Consider the following 22,665-nt stretch of genomic DNA (forward strand, 5'->3'; position numbering starts at 1 on the left):
AGAGAAGATCACCACTTGTCATTCTCGACGCCTTATATCCTGTTCCAAAAACTTCAGTTAAAGACTTCGAAACGAGGAACGGTGAGATGTTACGCACTAGTTTGTCTGGGTTTTCTGAGTGGATCACATGATATTTAGGAAAGTTCTGGACTTGTCGTCCGAAAAACTGAAAGAGATCTTCGGTGCGCCCTCGTTTGTGAGGGCGATCAGGGAGTTTGGGAAAAGCGTTTTCCATAAGTTCAGTAGGGTTTTCGGCCGCGATGCCGACCACCCACCATGGAGCCCAACAGGGGGACGTGACAGGAGTTCCTGCTAGAGAGACCCTGCCAACGCCAGCCGTACATCGCTGCTATAACCAAATACAGCATAACCAAGGCTGGCTAGCTACACAAGGTTAACCCTTGCCGCCGGGAAACTAGGAAGTGAGGAGAAGTAATGAGAAGACAGGAAAGATGGAAAAGACGAGAGAGAAAGACGAAGATTGGAGAGGAGGACAGGAAAAGGCGACTGCCGATTTCCCCCGGGTGGGTCAGTCCGGGGGTGCCGTCTACGTGAAGCCGAGGCCAAAGGGGTGTGTTGCCGCCGCCGAGGGGCCGTAAAGGTCCAAACACCCGGCATTGGCTCAACCCCCAGGATCCCCTTTTCCCCGGACACGGCTAAGCCGCGCACGGCTACACGCGGGAGGGTCCAACCCTCGTGTGCTCGGGTCCGTGGTGTCGCAACACACCAAACGCCTGCTTGCGCAGACGCCCCTGCGGGGAAGCAACACCTCTGTCTACAATGATTGCAACACCGCCGGATGAGACGAGGGTGTCATCGCGGTCTTTACGAAATATAGCATATTGTCGAAGGAAATTTGTTTCCGTATGTTTGAGGTGTGTTTCCTGAACACACAGCACTTTTGGAGTATACTTGTATAGGAGTTCTTTGATGTCATCAAGATTGTGCAGCAGACCTCTGACATTCCAGTGTATTATTTGCGTATCCATGTTGAGTGTGGTTTATGTGCTGTGTGTTTAAGAAAGACGAGTTACCTCACGGAGCCCTTTGAGGGCGCCAAGATGCGGTGCTTTTCTTTTTGGGAGCTATTGCGAGAATCTCGCCGCTCCTTAGGCGCTGGCGGCGCCGTCTGGCTGGTTGTGTCCATCACCTCGGAAGAGGTGCTGGACAAGCGCTCTTGCGAGCGCTGCGTTCGAGAAGAAGGCCTCGTCCCTGTAGGCAAGACCTTTGAGGCCACCTGCTCGAAGGTAGATGGCCCCTTCTGCTGGGTTGGCGTAGCAGCACTAGCTGCAGCCGCCGGGGGGGGCGGGAGGCGTCACTGCCGCCTCACTGGGTGTGGGTCGGACAGTCGCCGGAGGCCGTTGTGGCGCTGCCCCCTGACGCGCCACATCGGCAAAGCTGCTCTTGGGCAGGTAGGAAACCCGCCTGCGCGCTTCTTTAAATGAGATATTCTCTTTCACTTTTATCGTCACGTTTTCTTTTTCTTTTTTCCATGACGGGCACGACCGTGAGTATGCGGCGTGCTCGCCATCACAGTTGACACAGTGTAGAGCGCTTTCGCAATTTTCAGAGGTATGATCTCCTCCACTACATTTAGCACATGTCTGCCGGCCTCGGCAGTTCTGGGAACTGTGTCCGAAACGCTGGCATTTAAAGCATCGAAGAGGATTTGGGACATAGGGTCTGACACGTAGCTTTACATAGCCTGCCTCGATTGTCTCGGGCAGGATGCTTGAGCCAAAAGTGAGTATAAGATGCTTTGTCTTGATTTCCTTACCGTCACGCCTTAGCATAATTCGCTTGACATTGATAACATTCTGTTCGGTCCAGCCTTCCATCAGTTCGGCTTCTGTCAGCTCCATTAGATCATCATCAGAAACACCACGGCTCGTATTCATAGTTCGGTGCGGGGATATAGTGACTGGAATTTCTCCAAATTTAACTAGATTAGGAAGGCTTTCATGTTGCTTCGCGTCGCGGAGTTCCAGAAGGAGATCTCCACTAGCCATCTTGGATGCCTTGTAACCTGCACCAAGTGGTTCGGTAAGACATTTTGACACGAGGAAAGGTGAAATCATTCTCATCGTCTTTTCAGGTTTGTCGGAATGGATGACGTGGAATCGGGGAAAGCTTTGTAATCTGTTGCCAAAAAACTTGAAAACATCTTCGGTGCGCCCTCGTTTCTGAGGGCGATCAGAAAGTTTAGGGAAAGGAGTTTCCATGAGAATATATAAAAATTCGGCAACAGCGCCGACCACCCACCACGGAGCCCAACGAGGGGACGCGGCAGAGCTTGCATGCAAGTCTGCACGACGCCAGTCGTACGCCGCCACTATAACCAAATATGGTGTACCCAAGGTTGGATAGCCACACAGGGTTAACCCTTGCCGCCAAGAAGAAGGAAGTAAATAGAAGAGAGAAGGAGACAGGAAAGGTGGAAAGTAAGGAAAAGACGAAGGTTGTAGGAAGAGAGAGACAGGAAAAGGCGACTGCCGATTTCCCCCGGGTGGGTCAGTCCGGGGGTGCCGTCTACGTGAAGCAGAGGCCAAAGAGGTGTGTTGCCTCCGCCGGGGGGCCTTAAAGGTCCGAACACCCGGCATCGGCTCAACCCCCAGGATCCCCCTTTCCCCGGACACAGCTAAGCCGCGCACGGCTACACGCGGGAGGGTCCGACCCTCGTGTGCTCGGGTCCGTGGTGTCGCAACACACCAAACGCCTGCTTACGCAGACGCCCCTGCGGGGGCCAGACAACTTGCAAAACAGTACGAAATGGACCCAGACACACTTTACACGGACACGGTCCACTGCGCACACATGGCTTTTCATAGACCACCGTTGGCTCGGACCGTAGGCCAGGTATATCCACCTGTGCCTCAGCCAAGTCCAGCTTGGCAAACATGGCAGACGCCTCAGCCATCGCCCTCGCAATTAAAACCAAAGAAGACATGAAGCAAGGATCATTTATCTTCATGGACTCGCAAATAGCGTGCTATTAAGTAGCGCCTGCATTCCTGCATGTGGCGTCTGCCCCTTAGGTGCAGCAATAAACCAGGAACACAGTATCACATGGTGCCTGGGACACATTGCAGCTACAGGAACAGACAGTGGACAGTGCTGCTACAGCTATTGCTTACCGAGCTACTGACCCCATACAGGCACCTTCCTCCCATCACTGGTGCCCCCCACTCCCCAGGATGCCCTAGAACACCAGTGTAGAGAAAGTGTACCTCCCGCCACACATTCACCTAAGTATAAGGGAAGCATATGAGTGGTACTGCCCGCAAACGAGTACATGCCTGCACTTACGGTTGAAACTTGCCATCCACCTACCTCATGGCATGCGTGGGCTCTTGCCCGAGATGTGGAGGCCAGCCAACTTTCAGCCACATTCCCTGGGAATGTGAGCTCGGATCACGAAAAATTTTCACGCCTCACATTCTAGTGCAAGGCTGTGCAGGGAGATTGTCATAATGGTGTTCAGCTGATAACAGCATCCTTAATTTTTCTTTTGTACGTCTGTGTGCAACTGCATGCACTTGGTATTGTTGACTGTAGTTAAATGTGACTGTTGACACTGTGCTGCTGTTTCGGTTTTAGACACCCTGGACGGCCTCAACACAAAACTCAAGAAAATGAGGGAATCATTCCCCAGACTAATAAAAGTTCAGGGAGAGCTGCCGGCATCACGCAAGCACAGAGTGAGTATTTCTAATCGCTATAATTACTTGGCCATTTTATCTCGATACCACCACTTGCATGCTGTTTATGTGGTGTTCAGAGTTAAGCAATATACCAGTGAAATAATTGTGTACTAAAAAAAATTGTGCAGATACTATTTGCTGTGAAAGTTCATGTTATGCAAAGCATTTGGCAAGGTGCCTGGCTATCCAGCCTTGTTTGGAGTTCCACAAAGGGAAGCCTGGTGGACGAACATGTTTTTTGTAAATTCAGTAGTGTGTCGGGGCAGTGAGCATGTGTATGTGTGACAGAAGCATGGCGATAACCGTGTTAAAGGATCATGAGCCAGCAATGGCATGATCGGCTATTGCCAGCTATTTGCCATGACCTTACGACATGGCGATCATTGTTTTCTACATAGAGGTAGTGGGTGAACTAATTGAGAGAAGCACTGATTGTGCCATGATCAGGGACTGTGTTATATAATCAATCATACTTAAGGCTATGTAATGCAGGGTCAGGAAAATTATGGCATTTGTATTCCGCCAAAGAAATGGTAAAATATGATTAACCTAGGCAGTCATGAAGTTAGTGCAATGCTGCATAGTTTCTACATAGTGTAAGCTGCTGCAAAAAAGTACTAAAAAAGTAGGCCAGTCTCAGAGAAAGTACAGTACAACAAGGCATCTATAAGTGTGAGCGGTCGCAGGGAAAGATGATGAGGAAAAGACATGGGGTGCAGGCGCCGAGTGTTTCAAGAGCAGGCTGGCTTTGAAACTTAAGCATGCGTGTAATTGTGGCCTAACGGTTAGAACACCAGTCTGCGGTGCTCAATGCTACGTAGAGGTATGATTGTACCACTGGTCAACCATCTTTTTATTAAAGCAAGGCGAGTCACAAACATGCATACCTAGCTACTTTAAAGTGTGCTGAATGAGGCAACTAGTGCTTCAAATTCAAGTATGCTTATAGGATTTCATCTATAGGTATTTACCTTGAGGGAGCATTTAATTTTTCCTCTGTTGCTTATCCCACCTCTGTAGAAGGAGCCAACACCACGAGAGATAAAAAAACAGCGTGTTGCAGCCACAGAGGCTCTCCATGAACGAATTTTGGAGCAGCACAAGGTATGAACAGAACATAAAGGACTTTTTTGGAGCCACGTTGTGTGCCAAAATGGACAGGAGTACACTGCTCAGTAGAATATAGTGATGCATCTTATTTATTTGCACTGCTTCAATTTCCAGGCCAGTGAGCCACCAGAAGACGTGGCTGAACTCAAAGCCACAATAGAAAAACAGGCAACAGAGCTGCGGAAGGTGAAGCAAAAACTTAAAGAAGCAGAGGAGGTTAATAAAAAGTTTACCCTAGCTCTGCTGGATAAGTTTGCTGAGTACTGTTACGTTTCGCCTACGACGCGCGGTAAAGCCAGCGCGGATGCAACGTACGCCGGAGCTTCGTTCCAAGCGGCGGACATTTTGGCCCGTTCGGAGCGGCCGCGAGCGCGCCCCGGCATGTTCAGTGCCACGTGTCTTTGTGTGTGCGTGTGTGTGTGTGTGCCCACGCTTGTCAAAGCGCGGCAGCCGGGGAGAGGAGCTCCCCCAGTGTGAAGCGAGGAGGTCTGCCCGGCGCCGGCCCGGCTGATGCGTCACCTCCTTGTCCCAACGTGTCTATCAGTCCGTCCGTCGCCGCTGTCACGTGGTGTCGTCCCATGACCTTCCCTCTTGCTCTCAATTCCGAGAGTATAAGAGCAGCTGCCCCCGGACGCCAGGAGAGAGGCTCCGACTTCTGCTGTTGAGTAACGTGCTCTCCCGTCTCTCTACTTCGGTCGACCTGACCGCCCGCTCTTTGCGATGCTAGAATAAACAAGTTGTTCTGTTAGCAGTCGCCTCATGTTTTGCTGGGACCTTCGGATGCTTCCAGTGTGCCCCAGGCCGCCAGGCCTACGCTACCCTTGGGGCTTGCGACCCAGTTGCAATAACGGGCGTCAGCACTGAGGTTCCAACAGCCGGTGCCATCGGTGCGGTGCAAACAGTACAAAATGTATTTCTCAGTAGCCTTATCACCTTACAACAAGAAATAGTGGCCACATTAACAAATTAGTTGCTTGCCTCGCTTCCACAATTTGGTGCTTAATGGCTTATGTTGAGTTTTCACATGAGCACTGTGCAGCATTAGCACACTTTCCAATGATGTCGCGCTGCTGGTACTTCTTTTCAATTAATAAGGATATGCTCTTGCTGCATTGTAAAGAAAATCATTGTGGGCAATTTATTAATTCCCCAAGTACATGAGGATAATGAGCTATTGTATTATAATGCCAACAAGGCGCAGCACTGCCATCCATATTGTCCATGCATTCATAAGGGATGAAACTACAATGGTTTCACAGATTTAGCAAACATCATGTTGTTCCACTTCATCAAGAAAAGAAACCGAGGCGCTTGATCTTTTTTAATGACAACCAGAACAAGCTAACAGGCAAAAAAGCCAATGAAGGCATACAGGATATTTTTGCCACTAAATGCACATGTAATGCAATGGCTGTTAGTTCGGTCCCCACCAGGGGCGCATTGTTTATTTGTCTGCTGAAATTTCCTTTTATTTCATGATTTTTATGGTGCAGTTAAATGTACAACTAAACTTCGCATATGCTTTCCTTTAGTGTCTTGCCTGTTGGCTTCTTATGGTTTTGATATTCCACTTCTTGGTCATAATAATTTGCTCGACAGCCCGCCGCGGTGGCAAGATGGCTTTGGCATTGCGCTGGTAAGCCTGAGGGCATGGGAGAAAATCCTGGCCATGGCGGCCCCGTATAAATGGGGTCAAAATGCAAAAAACCTCATGTACCATGCATTGGGTGCACATTAAAGAATGCCAGCTGGTGAAAATAAATTCAGAGTCCCCCAACTATGGCATGCCTCATAACCGTGTCAGGGTTTTGGCACGTAAAACCCCAGACTTTAATAGTTTGTTTGACAGAGTGCAATATTGAAATCAGAATAGTACCCAGCTGGTTCATGGTGCATTTTTCACACGAAGTTCACACATAAACATTGCTATTGATTATTTACATCGAGCATAGTGTTTGCTTGGTGCCTAGTTATTTGTCATTATGGTCACTGCAGACATCCCTTATACATACCTGGCGACTCCTGAATTTTCTCCTGGTTTACGAGTTCAAGCTACTATCAAAGTTATTGTGGGCAGAAATTGTGAAGTCACTAACCTAATAAACTGAACCTGAGCACATAGGTCATTGGTAACACATGCTCAAGGTACTTTAGTTCAGCTCGGTGAAGGAAATAAACACCATTGTGGATCGTCGCTTGATAGATACTGGTGGGATAGCAGGTGTGCCATGATATTCGAGTAGCATTTGAAATGCATGTTTATGCATGCATGATAGTAGTGTCTGTGGATCCACCATGCCTTCTTTTGTAATTGTTTCTAACTCCATTTTTGTCAAGATGTACCAACAAGCCTACATTGGTACCCTTGCATGAGGGTGCATTCTTGATGCATACCTGTTGGAATCTACTAAATATGTGTGCTCAATACATGACCTGTACGTCACATTTATGAAGCCGTGGCAGACAGTAATGAACTTTTTTTGCTAATTGAAGTGTATGACAGTGCTTTGCTGGCAGTTATTTGAACACAGCATTAATAAATTTAAATGCAGAGATTGCTCGCAAGTCCAGAGATGGTGACCAACCTTCGGTGACCATGGGCCACCAGGCTGCAGAAGTGCCAGACCCAGTGGTCTGCACAGCGGCATCTTTGAATGAAGGTACTGTTATTCTGTGTGCCTATCTGTTTTCTTTGTGCCTATCTGTGTAAGTCATGTTTCAAAAAAGTTGTGCATATGCCACTTGACGAGCAAAGTGTGTGGTTGACTGGTAGCTAGACTATTTTTTTATGTACAGTGTCCAGATGAGTGTAGCTAATGCAGGAAGTCACCATTTTTTAAGTTGGTCTAGAAAAAGTCCTCCTCCACCCATCTCACGTAGCATGAAAACTGCACTTTCCGTGCCGCAGCTTCAGTAAGTGTAGGTAGAAGACAACAGACCAGAATAAGGGTGTTGCAAATGCATGGCACCCTTCTGTCTGCGACTGTTGTCACTGTCAATGTACATTTTCCTCTAACCTGCTTTTTACTTTCTGCAAACATTGATAGCTGCTTACAGGTTTTGCAAAGCCACTATATACGTCATGGAGTGACTTAATTTTAGTTGTGAAATGCATGTGTGACCTCGTCTCTTGCATGCATCTGCAATAGAATTGGCTAGCAATGGAACTAATACACCTAACCCTCAATATAGTAAAGCCACACTTGCAGCGAAAAATGTAATTACATTGTGAATTTTGGTAATTTGAAAGTTTGAAGGTCTTTACAGTTGTAAAAATAACTTCCCAAATTGCTCAAACAGTCCAGGTGGATAGTACCGCATCAGCAAGTACCGCATTTAGTTGATTCTAACGCACCCTCAATTGTAACGCGCACCTGTTTGCCGTTACGTAAAGAAAGAAAACTCCTTTACAGAACTGCATACCTCATGCTTTCATGCAGAAATACAACTTTCTCTCATTTGGAAAAAATGATGTACAGTCAAACCAAGCTATTATGATACCGGTCTTACAAATATATTGGTTTAACCCTGAGAAGCTGCTGCACTTCGCATCCGAAGGTTGTGGGATCGTTTTCTGTTTACAACCAGTTGTTTTTTCATCCACTTTCATTTCCATTAATTTATTGTTTCTTTATTTCATTCATTAAGCACAAGTAATTTCCCCTATCTTTGGTGTGAGTGTTTGTTGGCTTTTTATGAGAATGCCACTCAGTGCCACTAACACTGTCTGCCGACTAGTTGGCCAATCACTGGTGTCATATCTCGTCGTTTTCTTGTCAGTGTCGGTATAAAGTTGGTAGCATGAACAAGCCTTGAGACTAACATTAAAGCAGCATCCAGTATATTTATAGTAAAGTTTGCTGCATCATAGCGATATCGCATATACCACCTCTACTGTACACGAGACGAACTGCCATGTGCTTCATCTGATGCAGTTGTCGACACCTTCCAAGTTTTGTTGACCAGATTACACGTCCCACTTACCTGATCTCTTGCAGAAAAGAAACTCGCACCTGATGTTTGTTACCAATTTTCTTCAGTCCATGGTCCACCCTACGTGTGTAAGAAATAACAGCAATTTCTTCTTTTTTTGTTTTTTTTGCTGCTATGGGGAAGTGCCTATATTTATCTTGTTTACAAGCCCTTCACAGAAATAGTAGTGGATTTAGGAAAACCACCTTTCTTTAGCCGGCTTAGCTGTCGCTAAAAAATTAAGTTGGCAACATGGTGATAAGACTTTCAAGAGCTAAACCGAAACACGTTGCAGCTAGCTACAGTTGTAAACCGTTTATTTGGACCTCACGGAAACTGTGGAAATGTCCGAATAAACAGGTGTCCGAAAGAGCAGATTAAGAAAAAAAAATCCTTGATTTCCACGCACTTGTTCTGGCTCGGCAGTAGGCTTGAAGAAATCATGAATGTGCTGTTGCACGCTGTTCCGTTTACACACAATCAGATAAGCCTGAATCTTGGAGAGGGTCGTACGGTCACTATAGGTGGCTGAAAGCAGTCGCTGCTTGTACACGCTCTGCATGTGACGGCAGCATAGCACATGGTACGTCATCTTCCGACTCATCTCCGGCGGTGCAGCAGAAACCTGAGGAATGATCTCGCCCTTCGTCGAGTTCTGCGCATGTCAGTACAGCAGTGTCAGCAGCTGTGAAACTCAAATGAGACGGTGTCCGTAATTGCAATGCAACCACTGCGCAGGACTCGGCAGAATATATTCAGCGTCAGTAGGGAGCACATTGGTAGGCGTCAAATCCCGGGCCTCCCGGAACCCGCTTGCCGGCATTGCCCAGCGCTGTCTGCGCCATTCAACACTTGACGCGATGTTTACGTATGCCACGTTGGATCACCGCAACCTCGACACAGCACACAAAGCAAACATCACCATGCCGTCACGCCGACACCAGTTGCACAAACGAAAAATGTGGCCTACTCGCAGCGTCGTACGCGAAGAAACAAATCAGCTGCTGGATTGTCTTGATATGGCTTACTAAGCTGAAACCGGAACTGCTGTAGAGCCACTCTATCCGGGCAGAAACGATGATGAGCGGCGATTTGCAGTAGCGCCACTTCGTGGGGCAGCAAGGAGGCTCCGTTCAATACAAAAATGTCATTCAGCAAGTCGAACCAGGCAGCGGTCAAAGCCCATGCATGGTGCTCTCGATCGAATTCGCTCAAGGAGTGTCTGAAAAATCAGACTAGAGGTTGCAAGGTGTCCAAACTTCCAGCAGTTGTTATACATTATGGTCTATCGGGAGAGTGGCGGTGCCGCTAAGAAGACCGAATAATCGAGCATGTCCTAATTTTTGGAGTCCGAAAAATTGGTCGGCGACTGTATGCCTCTTTATGCTGATTTTTAGCGTGCAGACGAGTAAGTCAATATTGGTTTGTACTGCTCACATTTGGGACATGTAATGAATCTCAACTTCAAATCTTAAGACTGGTTAGCACACTCAAAATTATTAAAAAGCAGCATACATGCAACATGTTTAGTTTTGGCTCTTGGGAAGTCTTGTCACCTTGTTGCCGATTTAAGTTTTTCACGACAGCTAAGCCAGCTATAGAAGGACAGTTTTCCTAAATCTACTATTATCTCTATGAAGGGCTTGTCAAGAGGAGAAAGACAATCGCCCAAAACAGCACAAACAAAAAATAATTGGCCGTTACTCCTTGCAAACACGAGATGTTGGACATGGACTGAAAAAAATTGGTAACAAATATCAGGTCTCAGTTGTCTTTTCTGTGAGATCAGCTAAGTGGGACGAGAAATCTGGTCAACAAAACGTGGCAGGCATCCACAACTTTGTGTAAGATGAAACGCACTTGGCAGCTCGTCTTGTGTTAAGTAGTGGTGGTATACACGGTACCGCTATCATGCCGCAAAATGTACTATAAACAGACTGAATGCTGTTGTTACAAATTCTACAGGCTCAAATCTGGCGGCACATTGTAGGCACTGCCAATGCGGCCCCGTTTTGCCAAACCGCAATGCTGTTCAAAAATGGCAAACTAACATGCCTAGAGAAAGCTGAGGCATCGCATGTACACAGATTCTGCTTCGTGTGTGAGCCAAATGTCTGTTATACTGCATCGCAAAGAAAAAGACATTTTGAATGTCCTAATTTATTGGTACGCACCACATGACCAAGCATTTATAATGATTTGTCGATCAATAAACTCGGTTGTTAGTAGGCATTCGTCATCCATTCCTTGTCCCATGGCTGCACATATATGTAAAAATGTTTACAAGGGTAATAAACACTGGCCACCATAGAATCCAGCCAACATCAAACAAGGCGAATCACCATCTGATCACCAAGCAACTGCGGCTTGTGGATATGTCTAAATCCAAGGGTGGACATCATTTTCTAGTAGCACATAGCAATCTGAAAGAATGCATGCAAATAACCTCTGCATCTGTCGACATTTCAGGATTTACCTTTCAGTTCCAAGCACATATATCAGATGGCTAAAAACTTGATTAAAACTGTGTCGCAAAAATACTTTTGCACATTGCCTAAGAAATACATGGCTTTCAGTGGAACTAAAATCAGTAAATGAAAATAGCTTGTTATGTTGAGGTTTCACTGTGCATAAAGCTCTTGTCAAAGCAAAATGTTTTTCACAGTTTCTTATGATTGTGCAGGGGTGCTCGAGTCCACCACTATGGACGAAGGCGACAGTGGTTCGTCAACCACAGCAAGGATGGGACTTGCATGTGAGTGAGCTTTATTCTTTATTTAGTGGAGAAAACACACCAGGTACTTTTACTGGTCAAGATACAAAGCAAAAGACCACTTACAAGATATTTTTTCTGTGCACGTGTCTGCCGATAGTTTTGAGTGGCCAACCTCTAGAGACAGAGGAGTGAGGCTGGTGGTGAAGGACCATTTTTGTGGCAATTAATTTAGAGAACATATTATTTGTCAACTATGGTTACATTGAGGCAGGGTATAACTTTCTGTTACATATACTAGTGCAATGAATGCTTTGCAGAACACTGTTAAGTATGCACCGTTATAGCGAGTATGCACACTATGCAAGTTTGTCCACATTTTCTTAGTATAGTAATTGCAACATTACAAGCTATACCAGCTGCTTAAGCGCACAAGTGTCTACTATTTCACCAAGCAAAACTGCATTAAAGGATCTACTATTGTGGTGATTCTGTGGCTTAAAGGGAAGCTGAAGAGTCTGTCGAATTCAATAAGACGCACATATACGGATGCGGGAATCCTATAAACCATGCAGGTAAATGTTGGGTGGGATTTTTCACTTAGGAGTGACGTAATCGCCGGTTAAAACTGCGCTGTTGCTTTGCCCCCCCCCCCCGTCGAGCGCCACGCGCTGCTGCTGACGATGCGAGTGGAGACTGGAAACCGGGGCGTAGTGACGTCGGCACTGGTGTTTCGTTCCTTCGCAGACTTCCCGACCGTGCCTGACCGCGCTTGTTTCTGCATGCGTGCCGTCATAATTTGCTTCGCTCGACCCTGCATTCTTTTGTTTATGTGTATGTAGAGTGGTATTTGACGGTATTGCCAATCATGCCAGCGCTCTGTGCAGCCTACGGTTGCACGAACACCAGCAGCCGCGACGATGTTCCAGTGCTTCCCGCAAGACAAGAAGTTTGCAGCTAAGGGGGAGGCTGCTGTGAATCGAAAGAATTTCAAGCGCTCAAAAACAACAGTGCTGTGCTCTAATCACTTCCGTGACGACATTTATTACCAGAGTTTATCAATAATGCGTGGATGAGTGAGAGTACGACTTGCTGCTAGCAGGCTTTCTAAATGCAGCGTGAAAAGGTCGGGGAAACGAATGCACAAAGGTGGAACGGGGACTGGTAATTGGTCTTTGAAGACCTTATGAATACACGAACTTGTCCAAACCTGCATTTTGATTTACTGCTAGCTCCTTCGTGTTTGCACGCTGAACAGAAGGTACATATTTATCTCCCACCCTTGATGCAGGTTTCGTCGCAAACCGCCGTCAATTTTCTATTCGCATGTATGTTGTGAAACAGCCTACATGCAGCTGCCATAACGCAGTGCAAGTGTAAAGTTTGCATGTGTTCGAAAGCCAGCGCACACCAGGACGCTCCCCTCGCGCACAAAGAGAAACCGGCTATCTCACGTAGCTGACGGCATTCACCGCCTTTACGGCTCCGGTTATGAGTAGCGTGCGAATGGCGCGCTGATGAAGGTCACTGCATGTGCTACAAGAGGTGGAAAACTTCTCCCCCATGTAAACCGTCTGTGTATATTGCCAACAGCTTTGGGGCAGCGCACAAATGCCGACGATCGCATCCCTGCTTACGTTCCATGAAGAGGCATGCAGTAACATAACAGTACAGTTGTTTGCCCGGAAACAAACTCATTGGATCACTGAATACAGCTTTGCAAAAAGCATTCTCGCCAAATAACATTTTGAACATGAGGAGATGCTAAAACTTCGCTTTCGTTTGCGTCGAAAGCACTGCTTGCTACCAGCAACTTTTGCTTCTTGGAGAGGCCGGCTATGTACATGTAGGGAGCAACGCCGAAATCCTCAGAGAAACGCAACCTCTCGAGATTTACCATTAGCGTCTCACTAAACCACAGCGCCAAACCACCTTGCACCGTGCTTCATGTGTGGTGGTAGCGGTCGGTCCGGACGAACACCATTGGCGACGTCACGAGGTGCCCGACCAATAACAGACGGAAACGAGGCACGTGAGCTGCCCCGAGTCTGCTCCTGCACTTTTTGTCAAAATAAAATCTGTTTGCGCTTTCTTTCGCTCAATTTCAATGCAATATTCGAATTCGGAGGGTTGAAAACCATTATGTACAGCTCTTCACTCATTTTTTTCTGGATAACTCTGCAGCTTCCCTTTAACAAAGCACTGGTTTAAGCAAGTTAAAGCTATATGGTGTTGCGCTGCCAAGCACAAGGTCACGGGATTGAATCTCGGCCACGGCACCCACATTTCGATAGGGGTGAAACGCGAAAACACCCGTGTATTTAGATTTAGGTGCATGTTAAAGAACCCTTGGTGGTCCAAATTATTCCAGAGTCCCCCCTCTGTGACATGCCACATAATTTAATCATACTCTTAGCACATAAAACCGCATAGTTTTAAGCTAGTTAAAAATTGTAACTTCATGGCAGGCTTTCAGTGCATAATCATGCATATATGTTGGTCTGCCTATGTATCTGTTTTTATTCCTGTGATTTCTGCACTGAATTAGTAGCCATGACCACTATATGTTTCAATAAATTTTGCCATTGGTTGCAGCGGAGGCGACTGCATCAGGCAGTGCTGTTTCGCCTGCTGCAGCACACACAGGGCCACCTCAAGCAGATGAGCTCTTTTGTGTTGTCAATGGACAGGTGATGCCGAATTCTTTCACTTTGTCTGCATAGATGTGATTTCTAATGAAATTTCAGGTAAAAAAGATGTTTGTATCAACAATTATGCCACGTGTCGGGAAAGTAACGTTAGTGCACATACATAGTCGAGTGCTAATGTAAACACGCATGAGCCTCAAGAAAAGTCAGCGTTTCTAACCAGCCACTGACATATAGTTTAAATGTCACAACCATTACAAAAAATACAAGGTTGAATATTCTGTGGTGTCATGTCAGGACAAGTTATATGCAAATGTCACGTAGGCCAGCGTCGTGTCCCAGTTGCAGTGATCGGTGGAAACGTGTATCGACAGCATCTCTACGAGTGTTGGGTTGAGACATTCTGTAAGACCCTTTGTTTGTGGGTGTTAGGTGGTGGACAGCTTGTGCACAGAGTGGAGGAGGTCGTCGACAACTCGAGAGAAGAACGAGCGGCCAGGTCTGTTACTGTCAAGGTGCACCGTGGTGGAGAATAACATCGGGGAGGAGAAAATAAGTGGTCAGTTGCGCAACTAGTCGGCAACAGCTTTGTTATCGCATAGCATGTCGCATAATCAGTAGCGACAGCCATCCACTTGTTCCTCCTCTAGTTGTCATCAGAAAAGGGCTGAGCAGGTCAAGACCTACGTGAAAGAAAAGGTTCAGAGGGAACTTCAATTGGATGTTGTCGTCCAACAGGTGGCAGGGGAGGTTTCTTCCGGTGCTGACACAATTGGCAAGTTGCGACATAATGAGGCACAGAGCGGTAGAGATCCGGCCAGAACCGGCGTCGTACGCGGGCGTATGTGAAAAAAACTCCAAGGCTTTCAATTTTTGCGGCCTCATTGCTCGAACTCATTCTTTCACTGTTCTTTGCTCGGCACTGCACCTATTGGAACCAGTTTTTTTTTGCTTTCTTCGTTGATTTCTTTATTGCAGTGTTGAACTATAATATATTCTGTTTGCTCACGCAAGGTGGGCAAATTTTGTTAAGTTAGTCTCTTGCATGTATTAGTACCCATTACAGAAAGGTCAATTTCAAGGTGAGATTTAGTTTAACACCATTTTTATAAAACATTTCTGATGTGCAGAACAGAAATTGTTGGGTTTTATCAGAAATGGATGGTTCTCAGCTATGCCATACTGTTTTATACAAGTGTGCTTTAGTGTTAAGAGTACCGGTGAAAAAAATACTTCGTGTCTTGCAGGTACTGGTTGGTGAAAGCCTCCACATGCCTGAAAATAAGTGGCAGTACATAATGAAGTCTAGGGGTGATGCCAAATGCGTGCTGGATGTAGCCAGGCATCTGTGGACCCAAGCAGAAGCTGGCGAAAGAAGTCTGACTGGGCAAGCTTGCCGGACGATGTCCGAATCATCCGGCAAGCTGGCGGCAACACCAGCGAAAGTGGATGCTGTGAAGAGTAAGTAAACAGTCAGCTGATTTAAGAAACACTGCTGTATATCTGAAAGTTGTACTTTATTTACTCACATAATGATCACACTATTTTGTGAAACAAATTGACAAGAATTCACGTGTGCAATCATTACGGGGGGTAAATGTCCCATGAAAAGAAACATTTTCTTTTTTCGCCCCGCATTTACTGCGGGATGACAATGGGTCAACAAGCAGGCGGCTGCCGCTGTCAGTACGGGACACGAAAAGAAAAATGGTGTCCGGCAGAGCAAGCCGAACGCGCCGAACATGATTATTTTTCTTCTCGTGAGTACATTATGCCCATTGTAGCAATTTCTTCCGTATCAGTAATGAATAATGTCGTTAATATTGGCTAGTTTGCGACAATAATTGTAATGTAGCCGTGTCCGCATTGAGGGGACGGAAACAGATGGGCGCGCTTAGCTGCCAGTGACGTAGAAACAGCCCACGAGTGCAGACAAAAAGAATCTAAAGGCGCTCTTATGTTGTTGACCACAGCCATTATGAAGCCTACAAATAAAGCTGAGGCAAGTTTGGTTGTAGTTTTTTTTTTTCATGGAAGTGCGGAAAGTAATGAAAGGAATGAAATGGGGCCACTGCTTAAGTATGTTGGGTGTGTGCAGACCACTTGGTATGTCTTCAAGAGCTGTTCACGTAGCATTTGACAGATGGTAAGCGCGATCGTTATTATCTAGACTTGGCACACGACATTGCTGCGACAAGTTCATGGTGCAATAATTACACGGCAAAGGAAAAAACGAATTTTCACAAATACTTTAGGGGCGTGATCATTACGTGAGTGCGATCATTATGCGAGTAAATGCGGTATGTACGAGTAGTGTTGGTGTACACACAGCAAAGGGAAATGCCAAAAAAAAGGAATGATGTTAGTGAAATTTTGTGTAATATAATAAACAGTAGGTACATTTCAGCGACCTCGTGGTCTTTGAAAAAGTGTAATGTAGACTTGTGTGATCATAGTTTTCGATGATGGAGCATTCATTACAATGTTTTTGAAGAAGTATCTGAAATAACTTGCCAAATTGTTTGGTCTGAAAAGAAGCTTAAAGGGGTTGAGACACCAAATTTTGAGGCTAGAAAAAGCCTGTTGTAGGCTGCTTCTGTATGCGAGGGCACCCACAACGAGGTATTAGACGTTGCAAATATTTCAAAATAATTTGAATTCAGCTCCAAAAAGTCATTAAAAGCTCCTCCTCGTGGTTGAGACCCACCGCTAGCGTGGCTGTTATGCTGTGACAGCGGAGGAACGAAAATATTGGTCATAGCACACTAGTACAAAAATGTGACATATGATGAGCAGCGATGAAATGCCGATAGCCTCCACTATGACCGAGCTAGAGGCATATAGAACACCTTTCTCTATGCTACAGGCTTTCTAGAACACTAACCGAGCTTACCCTGGCCCCTGGCTAACCGAGACATGCACAGCCCTGTAGCGGAGGGCTGTTAACGTCGCATAGTTCAGCAGCTCCCAGTGGTATTGTTCACTTGGCATTTCGCAACGTGTAAAGGCCAATCAGCGACCGATGAGTGGTCCCTCTGGCACCGACGGCAGCCTCACCGCATCGGATCATTCGGCGGCGCCGATATCGTCGCTAGGCCTTTTCCGGTTCACTTCAAAGCTAACACTGACGGTGCTTCAGAATGAATCATCGACTCTCACAAGCCGCAATATTTTCTTACCGTCGTCGCTCTAGCAATAATTATAGCAATCGCGGCATGCACTTCGAGTTGCCATTTGTTTACCTCTGCTGGCAGAGCACGTGTTGCGCGAGCAGTCGACACAGCATAGTTTTATGTCACTTTACTGTGACCCACGTGACCAAGCCGTGTTGAGTTTCCTCTCCTACGACGTAATAGCATCACTCGGAGCCTAGAAACTGAAAAATCGCTCGGTATAGTAATGCTATCATTAAATTATTTATCGGGTATATCTGAATCCCATGGTGTACATCCTGCTTCCTGAAGCAGTATGCAACGCTTGAATCAAAGAACCCCTTTAAACCACTGCCTTTCCAATGTGCTGCTTTCACAGCCTTGGAACTTCTGCAAGATGTGGCCTCTCATCACTTTTGGCTTACTTGCAGTGATGTTATCTTATTTGAGAATAGAAATGAAGGAAGAATTACTACACAAAGCCAAGCTACACACAAAGCCAAGCCAACTCGACGAGAATCCCATATTACTCAACAAAACAATGTGTATGTGTTCTCACTGCAACTAAAGCTACTTTGGCATGCATGCCAGGTAGCATGTTCATGCGAAATAAATCGTACTGCATTTTAGTATCTGAAACTTTTCGTTGAATCTTGCTTGAAGTGATTGCAGCAGATTTCCTTCATTGACTTATTACTACAAATTGTAACAAAAATAACTTAGTTCTACATTTATTGCATTCTTCTTTTAGACTGCCTGGAGAAGTATGTGGCCCTGCATCCTTCGGGGCCAGCAGCACCACCTGCGGAACACCGTGTTGCAGCTGTGCGAAAGCACCTGCGAAGCTTTTTTACCGAAGCTGCCCGACAGGGAAAGAGAGTACGTCAGCCGAAAAGAGCAGAGGCCTCCCTGCCAGATGGGCAATAAAAATGTTTGTCACATATAACAGTATACATATTTATTCCATACGGCAGATGAACACATAGCTGCATACTTAGTCACATGTAGAAACAGGCTGCACACTTCGCACGACTCAAGACTGCATGAATATAGACCATCATAAGCTTTTCAAGTGCACTTGCTGCTCATTCAATCCATTGCACACCTTGCTCTTGACCCGCTGTGCCCATCAGTCACCCAGCACGCCACTCGTCAGCCAGCACGCCACCCGGCACCCAGCACGCCACCCGTCGCCCAGCACACCACCCGGCACCCAGCATCGCCACCCGGCACCCAGCACGCCACCCGTCACCCAGCATCGCCCAGCATGCTACCCGGCACCCAGCATGCCACCCGGCATCCAGCATGCCACCCGGCATCCAGCATGCCACCCGGCATCCAGCATCACCCAGCACGCCACCCGGCACCCAGCATGCTACCCGGCACCCACTATGCCCAACACCCAGCATACCCACTACCATAATCCACCATTATGATGGATGATGGATTCCGTTATGCCCAGCATCGGGCAAATTTTCAATAGGGGTACACTGGGATAAGGACAAAAAGAACGCTTTCCAAAGTTTGAAAACGCTATTGGTTTCTCGCCCTGTGCTTCGCGCGCCAGACTACACAAAGGAATTCATAGTTCAATGCGACGCAAGCGACAGAGGTATGGGCGTGGTACTTAGTCAGGTCGGCGACGATAGCGAGGAGCATCCTATCCTCTATGCCAGCCGTAAACTAAATGTAAGGGAGGAAGCTTACAGCGCTTCAGAGAAGGAATGCGCTTGTTTGGTTTGGGCCGCCCAGGAGTTGTCGTGTTGATGATGATGATGTGTGGTTTTTTGTGGCGCAAGGGCCAGGTTTGGCCAAAGAGCGCCATGACAAGTGTTAATGTTGACGGTGTATTATGAAGATGTGACATGGCTGTAGAGTGGCCTAAAAATATTCGCTGTAAAGTGCGTAAAATCTACGTACTATAAAATTATGGCGATGACTAATGAATACTATGAACATTAAAATCCATCGTACAAGAATGATGCAAAATATAAAATGTATAAGATGGTAACATTACTTGGAGCACTGCTGCCTCGCCAGAGCCCTTGAAAACAAGGGTCTAGAGGCATGTGCTATACCAAGGAGCTATCACAGCGGCGTCGTCTGAAGAGAGGACCCGCTATGAACATGTAGGGCTAAAAACATGCAAGACAACATCTTTCAGAAAACTCAGGACTGCGTTGGTGTCAAATAATGGTTCTTGGCCGAGTAACATAACAGGATGAAGGGGGATGCGCTGCCGGTAGGCTAAGGGAAAATGTTTCTTTCTTTCATATTCGGCTTCCCGACACTCCAGGAGGACGTGGAGGACGGTCAGCCTCTCCCCGCATCTACCACAGGTTGGAGACTCGTTTCCGGTGAGTAAAAAGTTATGTGTGCCAAATGTGTGTCCTATTCTCAGACGACAGAATAGGACATCTGTCCGGCGTGATTTTGTTACGGAAGGCCAGAATCCTAACTGTGGCTTTATCACGTGGAGCTTATTATTTGTTTCTGCGTCCCATAGCCGTTGCCACTGGTTCCGTAGTTTCCTCCGTAAGAAGGGCTTCAGGTCTGTGACAGGAACTGCAGCGGTGGGATTAGCAGAATGCGATGTAACTGACGTGGCCATCTGGTCCGCAAGAATGTTACCTTCGATGCCCCTATGACCTGGCACCCAGCATATGATGACATGCTGATTACCTATATACGCTTTACACAGAGCAGAATAAAGTTCGTTAATTACTGGATTTTTGTGGTTTGAGAAAGCCATCAAGGCCTTCACAACACTAAGGGAATCCGTATATATGACTGCTTTCTGGAGTTTTGATTTCCTTATATGCTTCACAGCCGACAATAGTGCGTAAGCCTCCGCCGTAAAGATACTAGTTTCCGCATGCAGTACATCGGTTTCTGAGAAGGATGGCCCGACGGCTGCATAGGACACCCCGTCGTGTGACTTCGATGCGTCTGTGTAGAACTCCGTGCAGGAGTGTTTGTGCTGGAGTTCCCGGAAATGCATCTGGATTTCAATCTCTGGAGCGTTTTTTGTAACTTCAATGAAAGATGTATCGCATTGTATCGACTGCCACTCCCAAGGAGGTAGCAGCTTGGCTGGATGCATTAGGCGAAGTTCGAGGATTGGAACATGCATTTCATGACTAAGCTCCCTCACACGCAGCGAGAAAGGCTGTCTTACGGAAGGACGATTACGAAATAGTGTAGCATATGTCATATCATTAATGGTGTTAAAACAGAGATGTTCGGGATTAGAGTGGACTTTCAAAAAATATGTTTGGCTGATGTATGTTCTCTGGATATGTAGTGACCACTCATTCGATTCTGCATATAAACTTTGTACGGGACTCGTTCTGAAAGCTCCTGTGGCTAAACGGATACCCAGATGGTGAACAGGGTCTAGCATCTTTAGTGCGCTCGGGGTGGCAGAGTGATAAATGACGGCACCGTAGTCTAGTCGTGATCGAATGAGGCTTTTATATAGATTCATTAAACACTTCCTGTCACTACCCCACGTAGTCTGGGAAAGAAGTTTCATTATGTTCATTGTTTTCAGACATTTTTCTTTAAGATATTTAATGTGGGGGACGAAAGTGAGTCTGTAGTCAAGTATGACACCTAGAAATTTATGTTCTTTGTTTACAGGTATCTGTTGTCCACACACTTCCAAGCAGGGATCCGGAACTAGGCCTCTCTTCCTTGTGAACAAAACACAAGAACTCTTATGAGGATTGATTTTGAATCCATTTTTCTCTGCCCACCCTGACACCTTGTTCAAACCATGCTGTACCTGTCTTTCGCACACTGCGAGGTTACAGGATTTGAAACCTATTTGAATGTCGTCCACGTAGACAGAGTAAAAGATGGCGGGTGGTACGGAAGCACGAAGTGTTGTCATCTTAACAATAAAGAGTGTGCAACTGAGCACGCCACCCTGGGGTACGCCGGTTTCTTGTGCAAAAGGACGTGACAGCACATTGCCTACTTTCACCCGGAAGGTACGATTGGACAGGTAGCTTTTTATTACGTTTAGCATATTACCATGAATGCCCATTTCTGACAAATCTCTCAAGATTCCATACCGCCAGGTCGTATCGTACGCCTTCTCCATATCGAGGAATATCGATAAGAAGAACTGTTTGTGTACAAACGCGTCACGAATATGTCCTTCAATACGTACAAGATGGTCGGTTGTGCAGCGCCCTTCTCGGAAGCCACACTGAAAGGGATCAAGCATTTTGTTTTGTTCAAGGAAGTGGATGAGTCGCCGATTTATCATTTTTTCAAATACCTTACACATGCAGCTTGTGAGGGCTATCGGGCGGTAACTTGCCACTGAAGAAGGGTCTTTCCCTTGTTTCAAAACAGGGACCACAATGGCTTCTTTCCATGCCGTTGGAAGGTACCCTGCGTCCCAGATAGTGTTGAAGAGTGTAAGTAGTGTTACTTGTGTGTCATTGTGTAAATTTTTGAGCATGGCATACATGATTCTATCGGATCCCGGTGCAGAGGTCTTGCATGCGCTCAAGGCAGCTTTCAACTCGGCAGCACTAAAAGGGCAATTGTACGGTTCATTCTGTCGGCATTTATTGGTGAGTGGCTTGCATTCTTCGATTTGTTTATATTTTAGGAAGGATTGTGAATAATGATTTGAGCTTGATACACTCTCAAAGTGTTCCCCCAGTGAGTCGGCTTGATCTTTCAGTGTATCGCCCTGTGTATTTACTAGTGGGAGTGAATATGTTTGCCGCCCTCTAATTCTATTTACGCGGTTCCAGACTTTCGCCTCATCTGTAAACGAGTTTATACTTGATAAAAAGTTCTGCCAACTTTCTCTTCTGGCCTGCCTGCGGGTTCTCCTGCCTTGAGATTTTACTTTCTTAAAGTTGATAAGATTCTCTGCAGTGGGGGAAGCGCGTAGCAACCCCCACGCTTTGTTCTGTTTCTTACGAGCAATCCTACATTCCTCGTTCCACCACGGGACACGCCGTCTGCATCCCAAACCGCTTCCTTCAGATATGCATTTAGATGCGGCATCTATTATGAACGCTGTAAAATACTCCACAGCGGCATCGATTTCTAGAGAAGACATATCAGCCCATGAGAGTCTAGATAGATTTCGAAATTTCTCCCAGTCGGCTGTATCTATCTTCCACCTAGGAACTTGTGGGGGAAATTCATTTTCTTTAGATGTTTTTAGCAGTACGGGGAAGTGATCGCTCCCGTAAGGATTGCTCGTAACTTCCCAGTTGAGTTCGGGTAGTATAGACGCGGAGACTATACTAAGATCTATTGACGAAAAGGATCTGTTTGCAAGAGAGTAATATGTGGGTTCTTTCCTATTTAGAATGCACGCTCCAGAAGAAAAAAGG

At 46.3% G+C, this 22,665-nt stretch overlaps 1 protein-coding gene across 1 annotated transcript in view; it reads left to right on the forward strand.

The window, feature by feature from the left end:
• Positions 1–22,665, forward strand: part of LOC139047860 (uncharacterized) — a 54,381-nt gene that overhangs the window by 15,341 nt on the left and 16,375 nt on the right. The window contains exons 3-8 of the mRNA XM_070522006.1: positions 7,364–7,471; positions 11,467–11,538; positions 14,092–14,186; positions 15,392–15,605; positions 18,048–18,216; positions 18,430–18,678. Of these exons, the coding sequence (XP_070378107.1) occupies positions 7,364–7,471; positions 11,467–11,538; positions 14,092–14,186; positions 15,392–15,605; positions 18,048–18,216; positions 18,430–18,678 (907 nt within the window). The remainder of the gene's footprint in view (positions 1–7,363; positions 7,472–11,466; positions 11,539–14,091; positions 14,187–15,391; positions 15,606–18,047; positions 18,217–18,429; positions 18,679–22,665) is intronic.

The sequence above is a fragment of the Dermacentor albipictus genome, chromosome 7 (assembly GCF_038994185.2).
Source record: "Dermacentor albipictus isolate Rhodes 1998 colony chromosome 7, USDA_Dalb.pri_finalv2, whole genome shotgun sequence".
NCBI classification, from domain to species: domain Eukaryota; kingdom Metazoa; phylum Arthropoda; class Arachnida; order Ixodida; family Ixodidae; genus Dermacentor; species Dermacentor albipictus.